At 41.8% G+C, this 22018-nt stretch overlaps 1 protein-coding gene and 1 long non-coding RNA gene across 8 annotated transcripts; one reads left to right on the forward strand and one right to left on the reverse strand.

Annotated features, from left to right (window-relative positions):
• Positions 1-1717: 1717 nt before the first annotated feature.
• LOC140583007 (uncharacterized) lies at positions 1718-16376 on the reverse strand. Of its 7 annotated transcripts, none has more exons than XR_011985797.1 (7): positions 14428-15181; positions 10630-10820; positions 10298-10390; positions 10059-10214; positions 9865-9905; positions 4612-4744; positions 1718-2835 (listed from the first exon to the last, which is right to left on the reverse strand). XR_011985797.1 is itself a non-coding variant. In XM_072707576.1 (7 exons), exons 1-6 carry the CDS (start codon positions 14580-14582, stop codon positions 4659-4661), a joined length of 867 nt encoding a protein of 288 aa, XP_072563677.1. In that variant the 5' UTR covers positions 14583-15181; the 3' UTR covers positions 1718-2835; positions 4612-4658. The 7 variants fall into 7 exon arrangements, 4 of the variants coding, with proteins under 4 accessions (XP_072563677.1, XP_072563679.1, XP_072563676.1 ...); XM_072707576.1 differs by having other exon boundaries at positions 4612-4766; positions 9742-9905; XR_011985798.1 differs by lacking the exons at positions 1718-2835; positions 14428-15181 and adding an exon at positions 16104-16376 and having other exon boundaries at positions 4171-4766; positions 9742-9905.
• A 758-nt stretch (positions 16377-17134) lies between these two features.
• LOC140582876 (uncharacterized) lies at positions 17135-20541 on the forward strand. Its single transcript, XR_011985670.1, has 3 exons — positions 17135-17252; positions 17414-18178; positions 18358-20541. It is a non-coding gene; the product is annotated as an uncharacterized lncRNA (long non-coding RNA).
• Positions 20542-22018: the final 1477 nt, after the last annotated feature.

Here is a 22018-nt window from a genome sequence, read left to right on the forward strand (position 1 = left end):
ATGGAAAATCAAAGTGAAAAAAAGAGAGCGGCATACTTCACAGAGGCGGAGTTGGAAGTTTTAATGCACGCATATGAGGAATTCAAGCCAATAATAATGAAAAAAAGCAATACGGCTGCATCGGCTAAAGAAAGAGAGTTGGCTTGGCAAAAAATAACGGACAGAGTAAATGCGTGTGTATTAAATTGCAAATTTGACATCGCCTCCCCTTTTATTATAATGCAAAATAATTAAACACCGCTTCCGCATCCTTTTGACTGTTAAATCACTATGAAAGCATTTACTTGTCCTGCCATTCATTTCTTTAGGTTAAAATAACAATGTGTATCGACTAGGAATATATGGTTTCTTATTTAATAAGGTGTAATCCTTCTGGAGCCAGAAGAACTTTGAGCCAAGTCAAAATGAAACACAAAAACATTCTGCAAAAAGGTAATATTTGATTACACGATCACTGAACTATTTATTAAACACGATTTAGTATATTCTTTCTGTCATGTAGCTAATAGAAAAAAGGCTGAAGCCCGTCTAACTGGCGGGGGCCCACCACCACCTCCCCTCACCCCTTCTGAGGGCAACCAGTGGTAACCAGCATTGTACTGTCCTGTAATGATTACCTATAGTTAGTGGAAAAAAGTAATGAGTTTGATGATTGTAACAAGGCAAAAAATTAAGGATACAAAATCATTAAATAATCATTAGGAAATGAAAAGATATCAATACGTGGTCTTATAACTCTCTCCCGGCGAAAAAAACCTTGTATAATTTGTGCCTCCACGTCCACAGGATCGTCATCAAAAGGGCACGCCATGCTCAGTAACCTTCTGCAACAAACCGACCCTGGAACATAACCTGCTCAGTAGCAGGTTATCTTCAGAGAGTAAGCTGCTATGGTTACGTACATACCCAGAAAGTTAACCTCCGTTTTTGGAACTGAAAGATGAGGTTATCCACTAACTTACCCTTAAACTTACCCGGGTATGTCACATAACCTGCTTTCTGGAATACCCCCCTGGGCTCCCAGACTTGATATTCTTAAAATGTCACCATCTTTACCTCAAAATGCAAACCCAATGTACCTATCTCTTTCAGTTCATATACTATTACGTTGGAAGCTACATTTTATAAATTTTTATAAAATTACACCTATATGTTGTTTAAAAATAAATATTTTCTATTCTGAGTGGCAATGTTTCCATTACTCATATTTATTTAAGATATAAGGCTTTGGTTTGAGGTGACATTTGTTAGGCATGCAGATTATTTGTCCCTCTTTTAAATTGGAGCGAGGGTGGAGCGATTTGATGGAGCAGGAGGAAATTTTAGTGGAGCAAGGAGCGGTGTTGAGCAGAGCAGTTTAGTGCGAATTAGAGCGGAGGAGCTCTTCTATGATACATCCATTGACAGGGAGGAAGTCCACTGTTGGTCCGGAAATTACGTCACAGATCCACTCTGAAGCACACATTACTGCTTCACAGCAGCTGCTCCTTCTTGATTTCATAATTTAGATTATTAGCTCATTTAAAAATGGTTCATAGTTATCACTTGTATCACATGTACTGATAAATTATAAAGATTATTTTATTTAAAAATTGTTTGTGCTTATCACGTTTGAATTATACATTTTTAAAAGTAGTTTGTATTTATCAAATTGCAAGTAATGCAATTCTTAATTATAAATTCAAAAATATTGCGAACTTATTGTACTGGAACACAAGACCAGGACAGAATATTCCGAGCTACCAAGTTTATTTGGGATGAGACAGAGAGAGGTCAGAGGTCATAGCGAGGTCTTTCCAGGAGTCCGTCGGTAGGTATCGCCTGAAGCCAAAACATGTCCAGATGCCGTAGTCGAGAGGGATTCCATGGGTCGAAGAGCCAGGGAGTCTGTCCTAGGATGCAGACACACGAAGGGGAGAGATCCACGAGGGGAATCATGGGGAGGGCGGACGGGAAGGAGGGCAGGCAGGAGGTGCGGGTAACTCAGGGAGGACCAGAGAGACGTAACGTAACTGCGGGAAAGACAGAGTTAGAGTGCTCAGTAGTGGCATGCCAACAATACCTCGCACCGACCTGTTGCCGGTGCGGGGCTCAAATAGGGAGTCCCATCATTCGTGGGCAGGACCGGCAGTTGTTGCTGATGTCAGAAGTGGGCGTGACCAGGTGGGTGTGACACTTATCAGCTGTAGTCTTGATTGTGACTGTCAATAGTGACCAGATTTTTTTTCCACTCAGAGTATTATATTGAAGCCTTAAAGGCTGCAAAAGTCCTGGACTGCTCTTTTCCTTGGCACAACTTGGTGAAGGGAGACAAGCTGTACCAGTTCTCAGCCAGCTCTTCATCAAGTATGGTGCTGAATCACATAAACTTGGACCAGCAAGGATTGTACCAGTGCCATTTAATGGACAGCAACAAGAAGGTTTTGACCAGCTTGAAATACCGACTGACTGGTGAGGTTTCCATCCAGTTTATATTGAAACTGCATTTGGCCCAGTTTTAAAGCAGTGGTTGTCCAACAGTAGTGTCCCCTCTGTTTCTTCTCAGTCAAACCTTCAGCCCCCACCTTCACCACACCTGCGCCCACGCCTCCCACGCTTCTGCCCAACAGTGGCAGCATCACTAAGCTTCCCAAAGAGTTGCTTGCTGCATTTGTTGCTGCAGTGATTGCTTTCCACAGGACAGTAAAAGATCATCCGACTCCCAGGCAGAGCAGTTTCATCCCTGAGTGAGCAGCAAACTCTAAGAACAGCGTGTAGGATTCTGCAGGACCCCTCCCATGCTCTGTGCCCGGAGACTGAGTGGCTCCCCTCAGGACGACGGGTCCGCTGTCCCAACTGCAGGACACAGAGGACCAAAAAAAAGAAAACTTTATGCAAAATTACATCAGTTTTACAAGCACAAGTACTGACTGTATATTTATGACTACTTAATTATTTTTTAACATACAAAAATTCACTAACTGTAAATTTAGAAATTGTTTAATACTAAATGTGAATTCAATGAAAAATTATACACAAACTTCATAAATGCTGTTTAATTCCCAAGAGGGAACAAACATAAATTTCAGGGCTTCTTTAAGTTTCAAAAAGTTAAATTTAAGACTAAAATCTTTTTAGACCTCTTTGGGGACAATGTAAGACATTTCACATCCATACTGGCAAAAAAGTATGAAGGATATGAAACTAAAATAATCTGAAGTTTTAATCAAATTTGATTTGTAGGTGACATGAGGGAAAGGTGGGCGATTAACCGACGTTCAATCATTTCAGGAGAGTGAGGTAATAGTTATTTTATGTTGTCCAACTCCTGTTTCTAAAAGGGTTTATGCGGGTGCTTAAGTCTTAAAAAATCTTATTTTTATAGTTCTTAATGTATTGAGCATGTCTTATGAACATGCTTTTTAATGTTATGTAAACTTTACCTCTATAATGTTGCATTAAATAATGTGACACCTGTGAGCTACTTCAGGCAGCCACACTTGAGTCCTGCACTGCATTCACATGGCACTTCCTCTCACTGAAACATAAATCTAGCGCATTAACCATGGCAGCAAGGCAGAGCACTGGTGTTGCTTTGACACCCGGGCCCAAGATGACGGTGCATTTTGCAGGTCCAGAATACAATTTACTGTAGGCTTTGTGTAAGTTTCGCTCAGCGTCATCAAGGAGCTGCATGACACAGCTACAGACAGCCATTTAGGAAATGTATTTTGTATGGTTATACTGTAACATTATATCTTGCCATACAAATGTGCTGCAGCTGCACTCAGGGTGCACTGTTATTGTAGCAGGGTATGACATTAAATGCTAAATGTCCTTTTCTTTTTGGAGGTTAGCAGCTATTGCTCAGAAAATACGATTCCACATACTTACTATGTTGTGAACACGAGTCAAGCCTCAGACTAACCAAGACAACCCAAGTCACATTTTTAAAATTGAACCAAGTGCAAAAATCTTCAAAGCTAAAAAACACACACAGCCATAATGCTTCTTCCTTCTAAATTTGACCTCAGTTGAAGCCTCTTTGGCTCTTGCACGTTCTTTCCGGCCACCTCCAGTCAGATGCCCGGTTAAACCAATGGACGGCGTAAGAATCTCTCTCAGTATCTGCTACACTGTATTTTGAAAGCTTTGGTGTAATGCAGATCAGCTAAGGAAAAAACAGCTATGTCAGTGATTAAAATATTAATTTTAATTGATCAAAATTGGTCACGTGAGGCATAACTTGAGGAATTACTACACATGATGAATTACTACATGCTGTGCCTTTCTGTTTGCAGGGACGGAGTTAGAGGTGTATGGACTTTTTGCATTATATTTTACCTGTTGTGTATAATCTAAATAGAAACTCTCAACCATCAGTCAACTCAAAGACATGCGTGACCTAATGCTGAAATAAAACATAGCTGCCCAAGAAACATTCATAGCCAATTGTCCAATTATTTCTGAGTTCTTGCAATGTTGAAATGTTTAAAAGAAACACAAACTCACATAGTTAAAAAAAAAAAACTGATTAAAAAAAAGTAGTATCTTTGCCCTATGTACCATAAAATAAACAGCCCTGCAGGAAAGGTGTCTAATACCCAGCTTCTGTGTATATACCATACTTACTGATCAACAAACTTCTTGTATGCATTTCTTTAAAGCACTTCTTCCCATTAACTCCTTTCCAGTTTATTTTTTTGGCTACTGCATCTGAGAAAAACCTTGAAAGTATGTTCCATGTGACTTAGTGTTTGTCCTCCTGTAGTACCCAGAGCAGAAATCTGAGAAGAGAAAAATATTTCATATAAAAAGGCAAAGATAAGTATACAGTCGAACTTCGTTACAACGTACCTCGGGGGACATTAAGAATTTGTACGTTATAACCATAATACGTTGTAACCAAGTCCCTCAAAATGAATGATAGAACACAAAATGTATATAAAAAAAACTTTTAGAAAACGCCCCTCAAGTTGACACTATGACATACAGCTTGTGTAGTTTGAAGAATATAATAGGAACTATATTCTTCAAACTAGGTTAATCTCAGTTACTCATAGACAGCCGACATAACGCAAAATCCACTGCCAGCTTATCGTTCAAATCGCCTTACTGTAACCTAGGCCTGGACGATATGGCAAAAATTTATATCACGATATATTTTTTAATTTTGGTCGATACGATATAATTCCGATATCGATATGGACAATATTAAAAAGCCTCAGGAAAAAACTGCCGAGGACACGCACAATGGATGTCTGCAAACTGAATTTGCAAAGTCTATAATACCTCCAGACTCCTCCTATTAAAATTATATAATTTTTTTTTTAAATAAAAACAGTACAAAAAAAAATAAGGTTCACTTTTTATTTGTATTTAGCCTTTACAAATAAGAAATGTGAAATAAACTATCAAATAAATAAAACTCTCAGACTCAGCTTAACAATATTATATTTCCATTTAAACTAGAACAGGCTGATTATTCATATAAATTGAAACAACAAACAAACTGCTTCAGCCAGGATAAAGAAACAAAAATAATAAAATAAATAAAGAGTGAGCAACAACAAGAACACATTGCTCTGGCCAGAACATTGTTGAGTGTTGATGACACCCTATGACAGGCTCTAGAGGTTTCTGGCAAGAAATACAAGCTGGTCTACATTATCTGGCTTCAGTGATGCCCTTTTACATGTGACAATGTTGCCACCTGTACTAAAAACTCTCTCAGAGGGGGAGCTTGTGGCTTGAATGCACAAGTAATGTTGTGCCAGTTGGCTTACTCTGGGGAAGTTCTTTTGATAGACTTTCCACCAATCCAGAGGGTTTGAGTCATTGTCAGCATCTGGAGAAAGAAGGTAGTTGCTGAGCTCCCTCTCAACTGCCTGCTGTGCACTCAAGCCTTCTGTGTTGGTAGTAGTGGTGGGCCTGTTTGCAAAAAAGCTAGCCAGAGACCGCTTTGTTCTCTTGGCTGGTGCACAAGCATCTCCCATGGCTTCTTTTGTGGACTCCTCTTCCCTTACCACATCAGCTCTCTCTCCCTTAAGCATCTCCAACACAGCTCTCTCTTTGATGTATTCTCTCTTCTCCTCCATAGTGTACTGAAGCTTAAATCTTGGGTCAACGAGGCATGCCATGTCAAGTAGATCATCCATGGTTGGGTCATCATACTTTTTGTTAAGGTATCCCATCACTGTTGTCTTTATGGTCCTGGTGAGCTCTGTGTCATCCTTTGACTCCTTCAAGATGGAGGTGTTGAAGAGATGCATCACCGGTTTTAGGAATGATACACTGACATAGGATTCACCGGACAATGCATCAGTGAATTCGAGGAGTGGGCTTAGAGCTGCATCTATAGACTCTAAAACATCTACATCTTGCCAGGTAGGAATCAGTGGCCTGGTCTTCTTGTCCTTTGACAGAACCTCTGTGATGGCCCTTTTCTGCTCCAGAACCCGCTTCACCATTTGTTGACGGGAGCCCCATCTTGTTGGTGTTTCACTGATGAGTTTGTGCTTTGGCAAGTGATACTCCTCCTGAGCAGTTGCCAGGTCCCGTTTCTTCTTCCATGAATAGGAGAAGGCAGCCACTACCTTTTTACAGACTCCAATAGCTCTGTCCACTCGCTTGTCTTGGTTAACTTTCTCTGCAAACAGAGAGAAAAAAAATGATTCCAGATTGCAATAGTTATCATTTGTATTTATATTTCAACTACAATTTATATTGTTATTATTATTTTTTTATTAATAATATTAGATATTATTAATAAGATATTATTTTGCAGAAAAATTCACAATTCTGCTTATTTAATAATAATAATTTATCTAATTATTTTCACATCTGATTTGGCAAAAAAAAGTAAACATCTGTTCCCCATGCCAGTAAAACACATTTGAATTTAATTGAGAGAACTGTGAAGAATCTATACAAATATGTATGTCTTGACTAAAGACTAAATGAATTCCCTATAAAATCGCTTAAAAAGAGGGAAAGAAATCATAATAAAAATTATGCCACTACGCCAATTAATTATTAATCCTCTTCCAGGAGGTGCTGTTTCCCACATTTTCCTGGTAACATTTGGACACAAAGTAGCGCAGTGGTCATGAATTATAGTAAAAATTAAATGAAAATGACAGAAACTTTTCTGAATACAGTAAGTTTCCTTTTTAGACACATTCATTTTAAAAAAAAAAAACAGCGCCACATTTTTATTTAGCGAAGTCAAAGCCTTTATGAAAATCTATTTGAAGCGGCCAGCGCTGATATAATGGCGAGCATTTGCATGAACTGTGTATAACTTACCAATGGCCGAGTTCAATCGATGCCCGAAGCATTGTAGTCTTGTCCATCCATTCAACTCAGCGGCTTTGATGATATTGGTCCCGCTATCTGTGGTGATGCAGACCTGTTTTTCGTCGCTGAGTCCCCAGGAGGCGAGCGCATCTGCAAGTCCGGCTGCAATTGCTTCGCCCGTGTGATCCTCTGGAAAGTAGACCGTCTGGAGGCATAAGCTGACAAGATTCCAACCTTTGTCAATAAAGTGGACTGTCAGGCTCAAGTACGGTTCCGAGGTTCGACTAGACCAGAGGTCAGCTGTGGTCGCAAAATACGACACTGACTTAAGTTGCTCCTCCACCCTGTCCCTAACTTCACTATAAAGTGCAGGTATAGCCGTGCGTGAAAAATATTTTCGACTAGGGAGCTCGAATCGGGGGTCAATGACTGACATCATTTTTCTGAAGCCCACGCTATCCACCATACTAAATGGCATCATGTCCTTAGCCAAGAAGTTTGTAACAGCCCTAGTAATGTCTTTATGACGTTTAGACTGTTTGTCATAAGGTAGGAATGCAGCCATCTGTGTTTGCTTCATTGACTTCTCTGGTTTTGGTGTCGGGGAGGGGGATGGAGGTGGTGGTGATGGTCCGGGGACAGGTTGGCTTAAACTTTTATGATGCCTCATCTTCTGACTCTCAGTATGTTCTATCGGGTGGAACTGCTTCAAATGGTGGAACAGATTTGATGTGTTCCCGCTGCTAGTCGGCACCACTCTCCGGCACATTTTGCAGAGCACCGAAACCTGAAGTTTATCCGAACTTAAAAAGCCGAACCACTTCCACACCACTGAATTAGTCTTTCCTGTCTTATCAACTATTTCGTCTGCCTTCTTACTTATGGAAGCTTGTTCATCCACATCTGTATTGCGGTCAGGGGTACTCATTTTGTTGCTAAAACTTTCCGCGACGGAGCTTAACCAACTCCTGCTGAGCGCTGGCAGCGTGTCTGTGATGTACGTCATCACGCAATTCTGTTCTGCTCTTTCTGACGGCTGAGCACTGAACGTCATTCAGTGACAAATTGCGTGATGACGTACATCACAGACACGCTACCAGCGCTCAGCAGTAGTTGGTTAAGCTCCGTCGCAGAATATTTTAGCAACAAAATGAGAGATATATATATATCTGATAATATATATATATAATTTTATACATTAGCATTTGTCACTGAATGACGTTCAGTGCTCAGCCGTCAGAAAGAGCAGAACAGAATTGCGTGATGACGTACATCACAGACACGCTGCCAGCGCTCAGCAGTAGTTGGTTAAGCTCCGTCGCGGAAAGTTTTAGCAACAAAATGAGATATATATATATATCTGATAATATATATATATAATTTTATACATTAGCATTTGTCACTGAATGACGTTCAGTGCTCAGACGTCAGAAAGAGCAGAACAGAATTGCGTGATGATATATATATATTCAAATGTATATCGAAATATCGGAAATGTGTTTAAAAATCGTATCACCGTTATTGAAAAAAATTCTATCGCGATATATATTGATATCGAATTATTGTCCAGCCCTACTGTAACCTAATGTCAAACCGAAATTATGCACCTGTATATGATTCAATTGGCTGAAATAAATTTCGATACATGTGTTAGACATCTGTCTTTTGTTAATTTCTTTCACTATATGTCACACAACTACCCCAATAACCACACAGTTTCAGAACTTAGTTCGCATCGGCAGTATAAGTCTGCCATGTATAATTCTGAATTATTTCCACCTTGTCGGTCAGCGAAATCCGTTTCCTTTTAGCAGGCATCTTGCTTGATATGCGGCAGCATGACACCATGCAAAACCATGAAAAAACGGGGGCTGCATGCAAGGAGTCCGGCTGGCGTGGAATGCTTCGTGAGGATAGGTTCATACAGTTAGGCGTTGCTAAGTGATGTAGATGGCCGGCAACAGCCGATTCTGAATTGTGCGCACGCTCGGAAGATGAGGCTGTACGTTGTAACGAAGGTCAGTTTGCCTATTTTCCTCTGAAAATCATACGTTATATCGAAGTTTACGCTGTAAAGGTATACGTTCTAAGCGATACCGGCAAATGGAATAATGCATTACGCGAATTCGGGACATAGAAATTTGAACGTCGTATTGGTGTAAACGTTATAAACGGGGTACGTTGTAACGAGGTTCGACTGTACATACAAACTGTGAAAACCAACTGTAGGAGCTCCTGATTGTGCATCAAATCATGTCATACAAACAATTCAGGGTTTATCTGAACGTTAAACCTAATTTATTATTCGGTTTTGCTGTTTTCATGAACTACTGTATGTTAATGGTAAACGATGAAAGTAGTCAATATTCAGAGATCTGATACAATATAAGCAGTATATTGGCACAGTAATGATGCAGTTTTATTTACATTTTAAATTATTTAAATTAGAAAAGGTTACAATACCATGGTTTGCTTAGCATGCGATTTTCTTGAATCTTTAAGCCACTCCTCAACTTCAGACATGGTGTCTGTCGCCATACGTGCAGCAAGATTACTAATGGCAGCAGCAAGCTGCATCTGCTGTACCTTGATATGTTCCAACAGTGTTAGGATGTGCAGTTGAGCGGCTACAAAGAGTTGGGAAAGTATTTAATTAAAATTGTTGATTTAGGTTTATTACATATATATTCATAATGTGGTCAGAAGGACAATATTATCTACCAAGTTCTTTTAAACATCGTTTAGTCACAGACTCAGTTTTCAAATTGAAAGAATTTTACCAGAGCAAGGAATAGATCCAGTGCCTGTCCTCCCCAGTCTAAACCTGGGGTTAAATGAATGGTCCTGATGTTCATCAGAAAGGGGTGTAGCAGAGACCTGGCTCATAGAGCTTGAGGGCATGTGAGAGATGGGGGTGACAACTGCAGGCACTGGAGCTGGAGAGAGGCAAGTAGAATGCATGCAAGTGATCGCTTTGATGAACAAAGCTTTATAAAAAGTAATCATAAAAGTATAGTACCTGTGTAACGACCGTGTTCAGAATGTCTAATGGAGAAGTGGTGCAGAGGACTGGAAGGCATGCCAAATGTCGTAATGGGGGCAGGTGGTGCAGCTGTGAAAAATGACAATGATTAGAAATAAACACAGCCATATAAAAGAATTCACTATCATAGCAGTAAATTAAACAACTTTCAATGACTCATCTGGCTGAGTTCTGCTAAGCACATGTAGTTACAGTAACTGTCAGTCCTTCGGAACTAAGCTGACTGAATAGTTATATTAATGTTTAATAGGTGGATATTAGCATAACCGGTGCTTACAGAATGATTCAACGAAAACAAAGGAACATACTCGTAAAACAAGGATATTCAGTATGCCTCAGGTTTAGCAGAGGTCCAGTAGAGGTCTGGCAAGCTGAATCAGATGGTATGTCAGGAGTAGGTGGAGGAATAGGTGGTGCTGGTGCAGAGGAGATATTGCTGCATCTCCTCTTTTTACCCACTTCTAGTTCATTGTCCGAGTCTGTATCACCAAAAACTTGCCTAACAAACAAAACAAATCACAGTCAAGCGTAGTCAATATTTTGGCATAAGCGTAGTCAATATTTTGTCAAAACCGACAGAGACTCCTTGTATCAGACTTGTTCAGTTTGTTTAAACTACATCAATAAACTGCATTAAAATGAGTAAGAATTGCTTAAATTCAACCAGACACTAAACATTCAATTAGTCTACACTATAGATCTTATCAATGAATCCCTGTGTCATTTGACCTTTGAAGTTGTGCAGGACTAATAGCCACACTACAAACTACCTTTTACTTAATTATTTGATAATTATGGAATATAACCATTGCAGCCCAACACCTAGTATGTGCTCTCTCTTGCCTTTCCATAATCACCTGATCAGAATTCACAAAATATCAATAAATGCAAACTCACACGTAAGAAATGCTTAAATGTATCACTTTACACAAAGTACACAAGCAGTTCCATTTTGTGGCATAATCTGATCCTTTAAGTAATGCTGTTTTCATGCATGCAAACTCCAACAGCAAGGCTACAACCTTACCTGCTGCTGTGTCTTACAAAGCACATTGTTTACACACTGAGCTCTAGTTGAACTATTATTTCCTTTTGGTCACTATACTAGCTAAGTAGTTTATTAAGCAGAGTACATTTTTAAGATTCCATTTCAGCAATAATTTACACTGCTGTCCTTTTCTTTGAAAAGAAACTAATGCCAAATGTAAAATTAGTACAAGTGTTCCAACTCAACCAAGTACTGACTTAAATTTATGTAAATTAAGGAATACATTATTGACACAGTAACAGGCATTTGTTTACATCAAATAAGCAAATCTTGGTGAATCAAATTGATAATTAAAATTTTAATTATGGTCATTATGCAGTCTGTATATTTCAGAACATAGTTGGGTTGAATTTTGTCTCTACAAGAGACAAGTCAGTCCCTGGTTCCTCACATTTTTGTACAGCTCTGTTTACAGTATGCATTCATCACTAGTATAATTTGGCCACCAAGTGACACCATCCTCAAACCATGACTCAGCTATAACATTAACAGTCTTGGATTCCAGAAATTCAACGACTAAAAACATCTGAAAAAGAAATTATACATTTAAATACACAATCCATAAAATATTACTACCCTTTTTGACACTCTTGAATCTATGGTCAACAAGATAGTCATTTCATGTCTTTACATTCTGTGATGAATTCTATTACAAGCAGAGTCTGCCTTTTGTTGCAGGGGTGTACAAGATTGAAATACAAGTGCGCAAATCTCTGCGCGGGTGCACAGATCAATTTCACACCACCACAGAATTCTGTCATAATAATCAATGCATATAGCCTACTGTGTTGATAGAATGCATTTGAGTTGCCAGGACTAACCTGACCACTAGGTGTCAGTAGTCACACTCACGGGGATTGTTTTATCAAGAGGAAAAGACTGAAGTTGCGGCTGCTCGAGTTCGGGTCCTGAAAATATAATAAACTCTGTGTTGCTACAAAAACGGTTTTCTTAAATTTACTAAGAAACATTACATGGGGAAAAGAATGAGACTTTTGAAAGGTATGTTTTCCGTTCTCGTCTGCAGCAACAGGGGGAGACTTTTGACAGTTTCTTAATGGATTTAAAGTTTAAAGCAAAAACATGCAACATCAGACAGTTGCAGGACTCTATGATTCGTGACCAAATTGTGTTTGGCATCACTGATAAAAAAGTAAGGGAGAGGCTCTTGAGAGAGACGGAGCTTACCTTGAATGGTGCTATGCGTATATGTCATGCCAGTGAAATAGCACTTCAGCATGCTAAAACATTTTATGAAACTGCAAAGACAAGTGGAATTGACAGTTCAGCTGTAGCTGCAGTAACAGGGAAGATGCAGAGATGTGTGATGAGTAAAATGAAGCAACAAAAGGAGAAAGAACTGTTTAATTGCCAGAGATGTAGTAGAAGACACCTCCCAAAGCAGTGTCCAGCTTATGGCAAAGTCTGTGCTAAATGTAAAGGGCAGAATCATTTTGCCAAACAGTGCTTTTCCAAAGCCAAACAGGGTCAAAAGGAACGTGTCCATGCAGTGGAGGAAACAGATCTCAGTGACAAATTTTTTATTGGCCTGGTGGAGCAGGCTGATTCCAGTCAGGAAATAACAGAACAGACTGATGTAAATACCGTTGCGCAGGACAAGTGGATGACAGCTCTGGAAATTAATGGAGTTATCGTGTCACTCAAGCTAGATACAGGAGCAAAAGTCAATCTGATTTCAGAGCCTGATGTCAGAGCAATGAAAATTAAGCCACGAATAGGCCCAAAAACAGTGCGACTCAAAGCCTATAATGGACAGCACATCCCAACAAAAGGAACATGCAGACTACAGGTAAAAATGAGAAACAAAATACATCACCTCAAGTTTGTGGTTGTTCCAGGTGGACATGATTCTGTGTTGGGAGACAAGGCATGTGAAGACCTAGGTCTGGTGAAAAGAGTATACCTCATAAATAGTGGAGAGACAAAGGACACTGTGAAAAATATAGTGGCACAGTTTCCAGACATCTTTGAAGGATTTGGAGTATTACCCTTCACCTACAAAATACAGTTGAAAAAAGATGCACAGCCAGTAGTCCTTGCCCCAAGAAGGGTTCCTGCACCTCTTCGTGAGAAACTGAGACAAGAATTGGAGAGAATGACATCGATGGGAGTCATCGAAAAAGTGGAAGAGCCTACTGAGTGGGTCAATTCAATGGTGTGTGTGAAAAAAGGAAATGGTGCGCTACGCGTGTGTATGGATCCAAAGGACTTAAATTCCAACATTCAGAGAGAACATTATCAAATTCCGACACGAGAAGAAATCATAAGCGAGATGGCAGGAGCCAAGTTCTTTACAAAGCTGGACGCATCCCAAGGCTTTTGGCAGCTGAAACTACATAAGGGCAGCACAAGGTATTGCACATTTAACACTTTGGCCGATACTCCTTTTTAAGGATGCCATTTGGAATTTCCTCCGCTCCTGAAGTGTTTCACAGAACTATGGAACACATAATTGAGGGCATTGAGGGTGTGCGTGTTTATGTGGATGATATTGTACTGTGGGGCTCCATGATAGAACAGCACAACAAAAGGCTCATGGATGTCCTAAAGTCACAGACGCAAAGCTCAAGCAAATTGTAGTGGAGACTGAGAAAGACAGTTGCTTGCAGCAGGTCATTACGCATCTGAATGATGGCTGATCTAGAGGAGAATGTGCCCAGTACTACAATATCAGAACAGAGCTGAGTGTGGTCAAAGGACTTCTGCTGAGACAGAACAGGGTCATCATCCCAGAGTCACTGCGTCAAGAGATGTTGAAAAGGCTACATGAGGGCCACCTTGGAGCAGAAAAATGTAAAAGAAGGGCTAGAACTGCAATCTATTGGCCTGAAATAAACGACGACATTCACAGGATGGTGTCAACCTGTGATACGTGTCTGAAGCATCGAGCTAAGCAACAGAAGGAGCCAATGATTGTCAATGACCCACCGGACGCACCATGGCAGAAAGTTGGGACTGACTTATTTTTCCTGGATGGACAAAACTACTTGCTTGTGATAGACTATCTGTCAAACTATCCAGAGATTGCGTTGCTTACCAGTGCATCGACTGCGGGTGTGGTAACACAGATGAAGTCCATCTTTGCGAGACACGGCATCCCACAGGTTGTTTGTAGTGATAATGGGCCATGCTACAGTAGCTTTCAGAGATTTGCTGAGGAGTATAGGTTTCAACATGTGACATCGAGCCCATTATATCCACAGTCGAATGGGAAAGCGGAGAAAGGAGTACACAGTGTGAAGTTACTACTCAAGAAAGCAGGAGACAGTCGATCAGACCCTTATTTAGCTCTGCTGAATTACCGTGCTTCACCATTAGAACATGGTGTGTCTCCTGCGGAAATCCTGATGGGACGCAGATTACGAACCACACTTCCTTGCTTAGCAACACCAAATAAGAACAAAAATCTAAAGAGGAAACAACAGCTCCTGAGACAGCGACAAAAGACAAATTATGACAAGATATCAAAAGGATTGGAACCACTCTCCAGTAATGGCACAGTAAGACTTGGGGATTGCAGTATATGGTCTAGCAGAGCCACAGTCCTAGAGGAGGTGAACCCGAGATCTTACACTGTCAGGACAGAAGATGGTCAAATCCTGTGAAGAAATCGGAGGAGTCAGTTGAAAACGAAAGAGACAGTGCTAGCGGATTTGTCTGCAGAGGACACTGACTGTGTAGAATCATCAAAAACCCCTGAACCGCTTCCAGTACTGGCTGACAAGGAACTAGCTGAAGCCATGCATTCACCTGTACTGCGAAGATCTAAACGCACAGTAAAGCCCCCTGATAGACTTGACCTGTAAATAGTGCTTAATCATAAAAGAGTCATTTGAGTTTAAAAAAAAAAATGCGGTTTGTTGATTGTGACTGCTCAATGTAAATAATTCTGGAGGCTGTCATTTTCTGTATTAAGTCTTACAATTTATACAGTGTTTGTTTAATGGTTATTCAATCGATACGTTTGCATAACTCCTTGGAATAACTTGTTCTTTACATCTAAAGGAAAGGGGATGTGGTGATAGAATGTATTTGAGTTGCCAGTACTAACCTGACCACTAGGTGTCAGTAGTCACACTCACGGGGATTGTTTTATCAAGAGGAAAAGACTGAAGTTGCGGCTGCTCGAGTTCGGGTCCTGAAAATATAATAAACTGTGTTGCTACAAAACGGTTTTCTTAAATTTACTGAGAAACATTACAGCCTACCATAACAGTAAGGTATATAAGCAAATAAACTTACTGCAATGAACTCCTCCGTGCACTGAGATTCTGACTTACTCATTAACGTTTAAACGCTTTTCCCCCAATTTGTATTGTATAATTGTCAGACAACAGTTTTACACGATGGTATTTCTACTCTTTCCGGATAGCTAGAATTACACAATAAGAATAAAAAAAACAATACTTAAACTTGGATATGTGGCCGAACCTAAAATGGAGACAGTGTGCTATTGAATGTCAAATGTTTCTGCACATTTTAAATCTACTAAACTCACCTGAAGAATACAATTAATTGAAATAAAAACATATTTCACAGTATGATAACTCTCAGTTGTCTTTTATTAACCGACCCACGCTTATTTTAGTAAGATCGCTATAGCTAACAGTCTCAGATGTTAAGATTAACTTAACAATTAACGACCCACCATAATCAAAAAGGTACTAGTTGTCTTCTAGCATATTTTGACCGCACTATGTGACTTGTACGTACCTCAACGAAGCGGTTTCCTCGGTTTTCCTCGACCGTAAGCTGTGGTGATCCTGTCAGATTCCAGAAAATGAAGCTTCGCGCGCTCGTCCCGCGGATCCGTCCCGCAGCTGCTTTGATTCTGCTGACATTATTGCGTTCCCGCCACTGAAGCCCGGGCCTGGGCTTCAGTAAAATTACAGAAATTATCCCTGAATTAATAAACCAACCTTTATATTTTACGCATAACGCCAGTAATGCATTTTTGCAATTTTTTCACATTTTTAAAAGGAAAAATACTGTTTAATTTACACTGTATGTTTCCCATTTTCTCAAATTACGTACAAATTTATGTAAAATCACAACATTTAATTATAATTTAAAAAGTAATTCATAATTTAAAGATTTATGACCATACTAGAAATTTAGCATTTTTCTTTGTAATTTTGAGGTAAGTCCTATTAGTTTTACATTACCTTGACATTTAACTTCTAAGTCCAATGTTTTTTTAAATTACTTTTAAAAAGATTATCCAGAATGGAATTGCACAGGTGAGGCAGCAGCAGCCCCTCACGTTTATGTAGATCATCAGCTCCATGTCTTCCAAAAGCATGAATTAGTAAATACTGTATAGAGGACTGATATTATGTACTCAGCATCCATGCATGTGTTAGTCCACCCCCCCACAATCTAAAAAAATGAGACCACATCATCACGTTTTTTTGCTTTTAATATCTTTTGCATATTGTGGGCGTGTCTATGTAAAATGTATAGGTTGCTATTACATAATATTGGCATAAAAACCTTAGTTGAAACCGGCAAAAAAAAATGAGTTAGCGCTCACTTAAAATGGTGAAGTATGAACGTGAGTTTATTATTTTTTTCTGGATGAACTGAACTTTTAATTAGTTAACATGAAGTGTGAACTTGCACTGATTATTGCTTAAAACACTATCAGGCTATCATAGCTCTGGGTCAGTGCTTCGAAATCTAAGCCAACCGTCTGCACGCATGTGCACAGCAGCCCAACCGCTTCTAGCTCAGTGCACAGGCCGCAGCCTTGACGCACTTTTCAAATCGCGCCACTGATATTCATTTTGAACAGCCGCTCCTCTTGAGCATTTGACGGCGAGTAAGGTACGCTGCCCAACCTGGACCAACAGCATTTCCATGGTAAGAACTTCAGTGCCTTTTAATGAAAACTGAAAACGTGAATTCAGTACAAATTTCTGTAACACTATATGTTGTGTATAGTTAAATGCATGAACTGCACTAAATTGTTCACATTTTGTAAATGCACGAAATTATTCACATGATTCTGTTACCTCACACAGCAGAGAAGACGTGGGGACTCTGACTTCTTCCCTTTGCATGTTCACAATTGTATTCAGGTGCGTATCTCACTTATACGATCACAGGATGATATTTTATTTTTTTTTAATCAATTTATTATTGTTTTTATTGTATAAGATTGTACTGAACACACTGGAGAACTTAAGTATGCTCAGTATGGAGAACTGAAGCACTGACTGCTGTATATTTGCTTAACTATTTTAGGGTGCTTTCACATCTGTGGTTCGGTTCATTTGGCCCGGACCAAGGGCAACAAATGATACAGTGTAGCATTTTTCTGCCGTTTTGGGTCCTTTTCACACCACACTGATTGCTCTGGTCCGAACCAGTTGAAACGAACCAAAATGCAGTCATGTGACAACATCTACATCACTCGTTGGCCAGATGTGCCATTAAACGTATTTCGTGAACTGCTTTTTAATTGGTCAGAATTAACTTGTGGGAAAATTCCAATGAAACTCCCGGAAGTAAACAAAGCGAGGAGACAACATGCCGCTATTTAGTATGGAGGGACGACTGCGCTGGCTGATTGTATCGCTGGTCATCGTATACCATATAGTTTGTATACATCACTTTAGACAAACTATACATTTCGAGAAAGAAGCGCGGATGCGGCTGAAAAACAATGTTTTAATGCACTGGAAACGGCGAAGGCGCATAGCAAGTCACTTCAGGAGGAGGCGTGAATTCATTTTGCGAAACTGTGACATGGTCATCTTCCGGAAATATTACCAACGATCCATCAGGTAAGTTAATGTTATGCCCTCTCTCTCTGTTTAAAATTGTTTTCTGTGAGCTTCTGCAGTAAAGCCTACACGTTTTCATTATAAACATTCTCACTATTGTGATGAGCTGGGTTTTTGGTTGGAAGCGATGAGTGCAGCCTCGGAGGATTTCGTCTGAGGGTTACCCTGCTCGTCCACAGGTGTGCCTGCGGTCGACTCCACGCACAGACACACAGTAACCAGGGCAGGTAGACAGGACTTGGTACTTTATTAGCGGTCGGTAGTAGTACACAGAACAACAAGGTACGTCTCCTTCTCTTCCCTTGCTCTCTCCGGTCTGTCACGCCCCCTCCTCGCGTCACCTACGTCTCCGTCCGGCTGTGCGTGCACACACGCCCACTCCTCCCACGTCACGGGGTTAACCCTGATATTTAGCTCGTTACATCCCCCCTTTCCAAGAAAAAGGGCTGACCCCAGCCCAACAATAAAAGAAAACACAAGAGAGCAATCATCACCCGCCCCAGCACCACACATGGACACATTTAGGGGGGGGAAATTGAAATAACCATACATGGCAAGAAATTCAATACTGCAACGAGATAATGTACCCATCTCGGAAAGTAAAGGTGATAGGGAGAAATCAAACAGCTCAACAGATAGAGACAGATACGAGACGCAGAAGACGGAGGGAGACACACCAGAACAACCTAACACTGCGACGGCCTGCCATTTCTAACATTTTCTTTCTCCTTTAACAAGCACAAGGCCACCAGCAACACAAGAACAGAACAAACAATCTTACTCCATCCAATCAGTCCACGTCTAGTCTCCGGACATGGTAAGGGTCAGTCCAGTGTGTAGCATCCCAACTAGCAGTGATACGGGGCACCCTCCTCAACCTCAGACCATAACCATGTGGACAGCCTGGGGAGGGGGCCTGGTCAGGGGAGCCACTTGCAACAGGGTCCAGGTGTACGGCCATCTCCAATTCACCATCTGGGGTCTGAGCCACAGAGAAAAGCATATCACCAAGTTCGTCACTTGCGTCAGGTTCGGGGATAAAGTCACCATCTGGAACCGTAGTGGGTGCTTTTGCATCAGTTGAGTCAACAGGGACAGCTACATCGTCCCTGAATGGCAAAGCGTCCCAAGCAGCAAGGTCTGGGTCGTCCCCCACATCGGAGTCAGCGGGCATGTCTGGCACTAGTGAGTCCACCGCCCTTTTTGAGATGGCAGAGTCCCAAGTATAGAAAGGGCACATGTTAACTACGTGAAACACCCCGATATCTCTACCGTCCTGTAATGAGGTAAGGCGGTAATTCACGTCTGATAGTCTTTGGGAGACCCTAAAGGGGCCCTTAAAAACTGGCGCAAGCTTGGCTGCAAATCCACTCAACCCGTCCGATCGTGGGTGATCGCGCACTTTCACAAGGTCATTGATCTTAAAGGTGATGTGCTGCCGACGCCTATCATACTGCTTCTTCTGCACGGCGTGGCTCTCTGCGAGACAGTCCCGTACACGGGTATAAGCGACCTTCAAAGCAGCTACCAGTCCCTCCCTGTAATCCTGCATGCTGTGTGGGGCTGGGCCGGCATCGCGAGTTAGCAGAAGGTCGAGCGGAGTGTGCAAATCTCTGCCGTACAAAAGAAACGCCGGTGTATCGCCAGTGCTAGCATGAGGAGCAGTGCGGAGCGCAAATGAAAGATGAGGGATGAACCGATCCCAGGATCTATGCATCCCGCCCACGAAAGCACGGATCGCCGTCTTTAGCGTCCTATTCACCCTCTCAGTCATGTTTGTCTGAGGGTGGTACGCGGTAGTAAGCCGATGCTCCGTACCAAGGCACCTCAGCAATGAGTCAAAAACAGTGTTCACGAAGGGGGTCCCTCTGTCCGAAATTAGATAGGTCGGCGCCCCATGTCGCGCCACAATATTCTCCATGAACTTGTCAGCCACCACCACCGCAGTAGCCTCCCGTACCGCACAAATCTCAACCCATTTCGTGAAATAATCCACGAACACCAAAATGTGGGCATGACCCTGTGCGGTCCGAGGCAGGGGGCCCACAAAGTCCACCCCTGCATACTCCCATGGCCGTGACGCCACGACTGGCACCATGAGGCCTGAAGGTTTTTGCTGGCTCGGTTTAATCAGCTGACACACTGTGCAAGATTTCACATATGCCTTCACGTCTCGCCTCAATCTTGGCCAAAAAACACGGGTTTGTAACCGGTGAAAGGTTTTGGCTATACCCAGATGACCAGCAGTAGGGTGGTCATGGAAATAAGCCAGTAATGTGGAGCGAAGCTTAGTAGGAATATACAAGCGAAGAGACCCGGAAGGACGAAGTGGAGTCAGACTCTTAGTGTCATGGTAATACAAGAGTCCGTCCTGCACAGAGAACTTTTCTCTTAGTTTCTCATTAGTTGCATTGTCCAGGCCCAGCAAATGTAAGAGTTTCATTATATTTGGGTCCTCTGCTTGGAGGGTCCTCAGCTGATCCCGGTCCTCCAGCAAGACCTGTGGCTGGGATCTTAAATTCAAAGCACCCAATATACCGTGCTCAGGCAGGAGGTCAGTGTGTTCCACGTCGGGTAAAGGGTTACGTGACAGTGCGTCTGGGACCTTGTTCGCTCTCCCAGGCTTAAACACGACCCTAAAATCAAATTCCTGGAGTCGCAAACACCACCTAGCTAAACGGCCTGTGGGGTCTGGTCGAGACATCAACCACTGCAGACTGTTGTGATCCGAATAAACAGTAACCAGAGACCCCTCCACATATGGCCGGAAATACTCTAGCGCCCAAACGACAGCTAAACACTCTTTCTCGGAGGTCGAGTACTTCCGCTTGGCCTTATGCAGGGTACGGCTGGGGAACGCGACTGCTATCTCCCTGCCTGATGAATCACGTTGCATGAGGGCTGCCCCTAGGCCAGAGTTACATGCATCTGTGTGGAGGAAAAATGGTTTCGTAAAATCAGGGAACAGCAGAATAGGGGATGAGGTAAGTCGTACCTTCAGCTCCTCCAATGCCCTCTGGCAAGACTCATCCCACTTAAACTCTATCCCATCCCGGGTCAAAGCAATCAATGGTTCCGCAATACTGGAGAACTGACTAATGAACTTCCGGTAGTAGCCCGCCAGGCCAAGGAACTGACGGACTTGTAACGCGGAGCCAGGAGTGGGGAATTCTGCTATGGCCCTGACTTTTTCAGGGTTTGGGCTCAGTCTCTCCTGAGAGATCTTGTAACCCAAGAAGAGTAACTCCTCCCTTAGGAACTGACACTTGTCCCCCTTTAACATCAGCCCTGCATCACGCAACCGGGTAAACACAGCCCTCAAATCCTTAAGATGTTCCTCTAGGGAGGGTGACACCACCACAATGTCGTCTAAGTAGACCGCGCAGATTCTATACACCAGTCCGGCTAAAACAGACTGCATCAGCCGCTGAAAAGTGGCGGGGGCATTACATAAACCAAAAGGGAGAACCCTAAACTGGAACAGGCCACAGTGAGAAACAAAAGCTGTCTTGGGTCGAGAGTTAGGGGCCACAGAAACTTGCCAATAGCCTCTGGATAGGTCCAAGGTAGAGATGAACCTGCCCCGCGAGAGGAAATCAAGTGTCTCATCAATTCTCGGGAGCGGGAATGAGTCCTTCACTGTAACATCATTCAGTTTCCTGTAATCCACACAGAAACGGGCCTCACCACTTGGCTTCTGCACAATGACAATGGGGAAAGCCCAGGGACTAGAACATGGTTCAATTACTTTGTCACGGAGCATGTTCTCGATCTGCCCTTCAATGATAACACGTTTTGCCGGCGAAGTGCGATATGGGGGGAGGTTAATAGGCTTCTCCG

This window comes from Paramormyrops kingsleyae, chromosome 25 (assembly GCF_048594095.1).
Source record: "Paramormyrops kingsleyae isolate MSU_618 chromosome 25, PKINGS_0.4, whole genome shotgun sequence".
Classification (NCBI taxonomy): domain Eukaryota; kingdom Metazoa; phylum Chordata; class Actinopteri; order Osteoglossiformes; family Mormyridae; genus Paramormyrops; species Paramormyrops kingsleyae.

Coding starts and splice junctions, on each gene's coding strand:
- LOC140583007 (XM_072707576.1), bottom strand. CDS start 14,582: ATGGGCTCGATGTCACATGTTGAAACCTATACTCCTCAGCAAATCTCT. Junction 10,821..14,427: donor CACCCGCAGTCGATGCACTG/GTAAGCAACGCA, acceptor TTTGTTTGTTAG/GCAAGTTTTTGGTGATACAG. Junction 9,906..10,058: donor TGGATCTATTCCTTGCTCTG/GTAAAATTCTTT, acceptor AACTCTTTGTAG/CCGCTCAACTGCACATCCTA.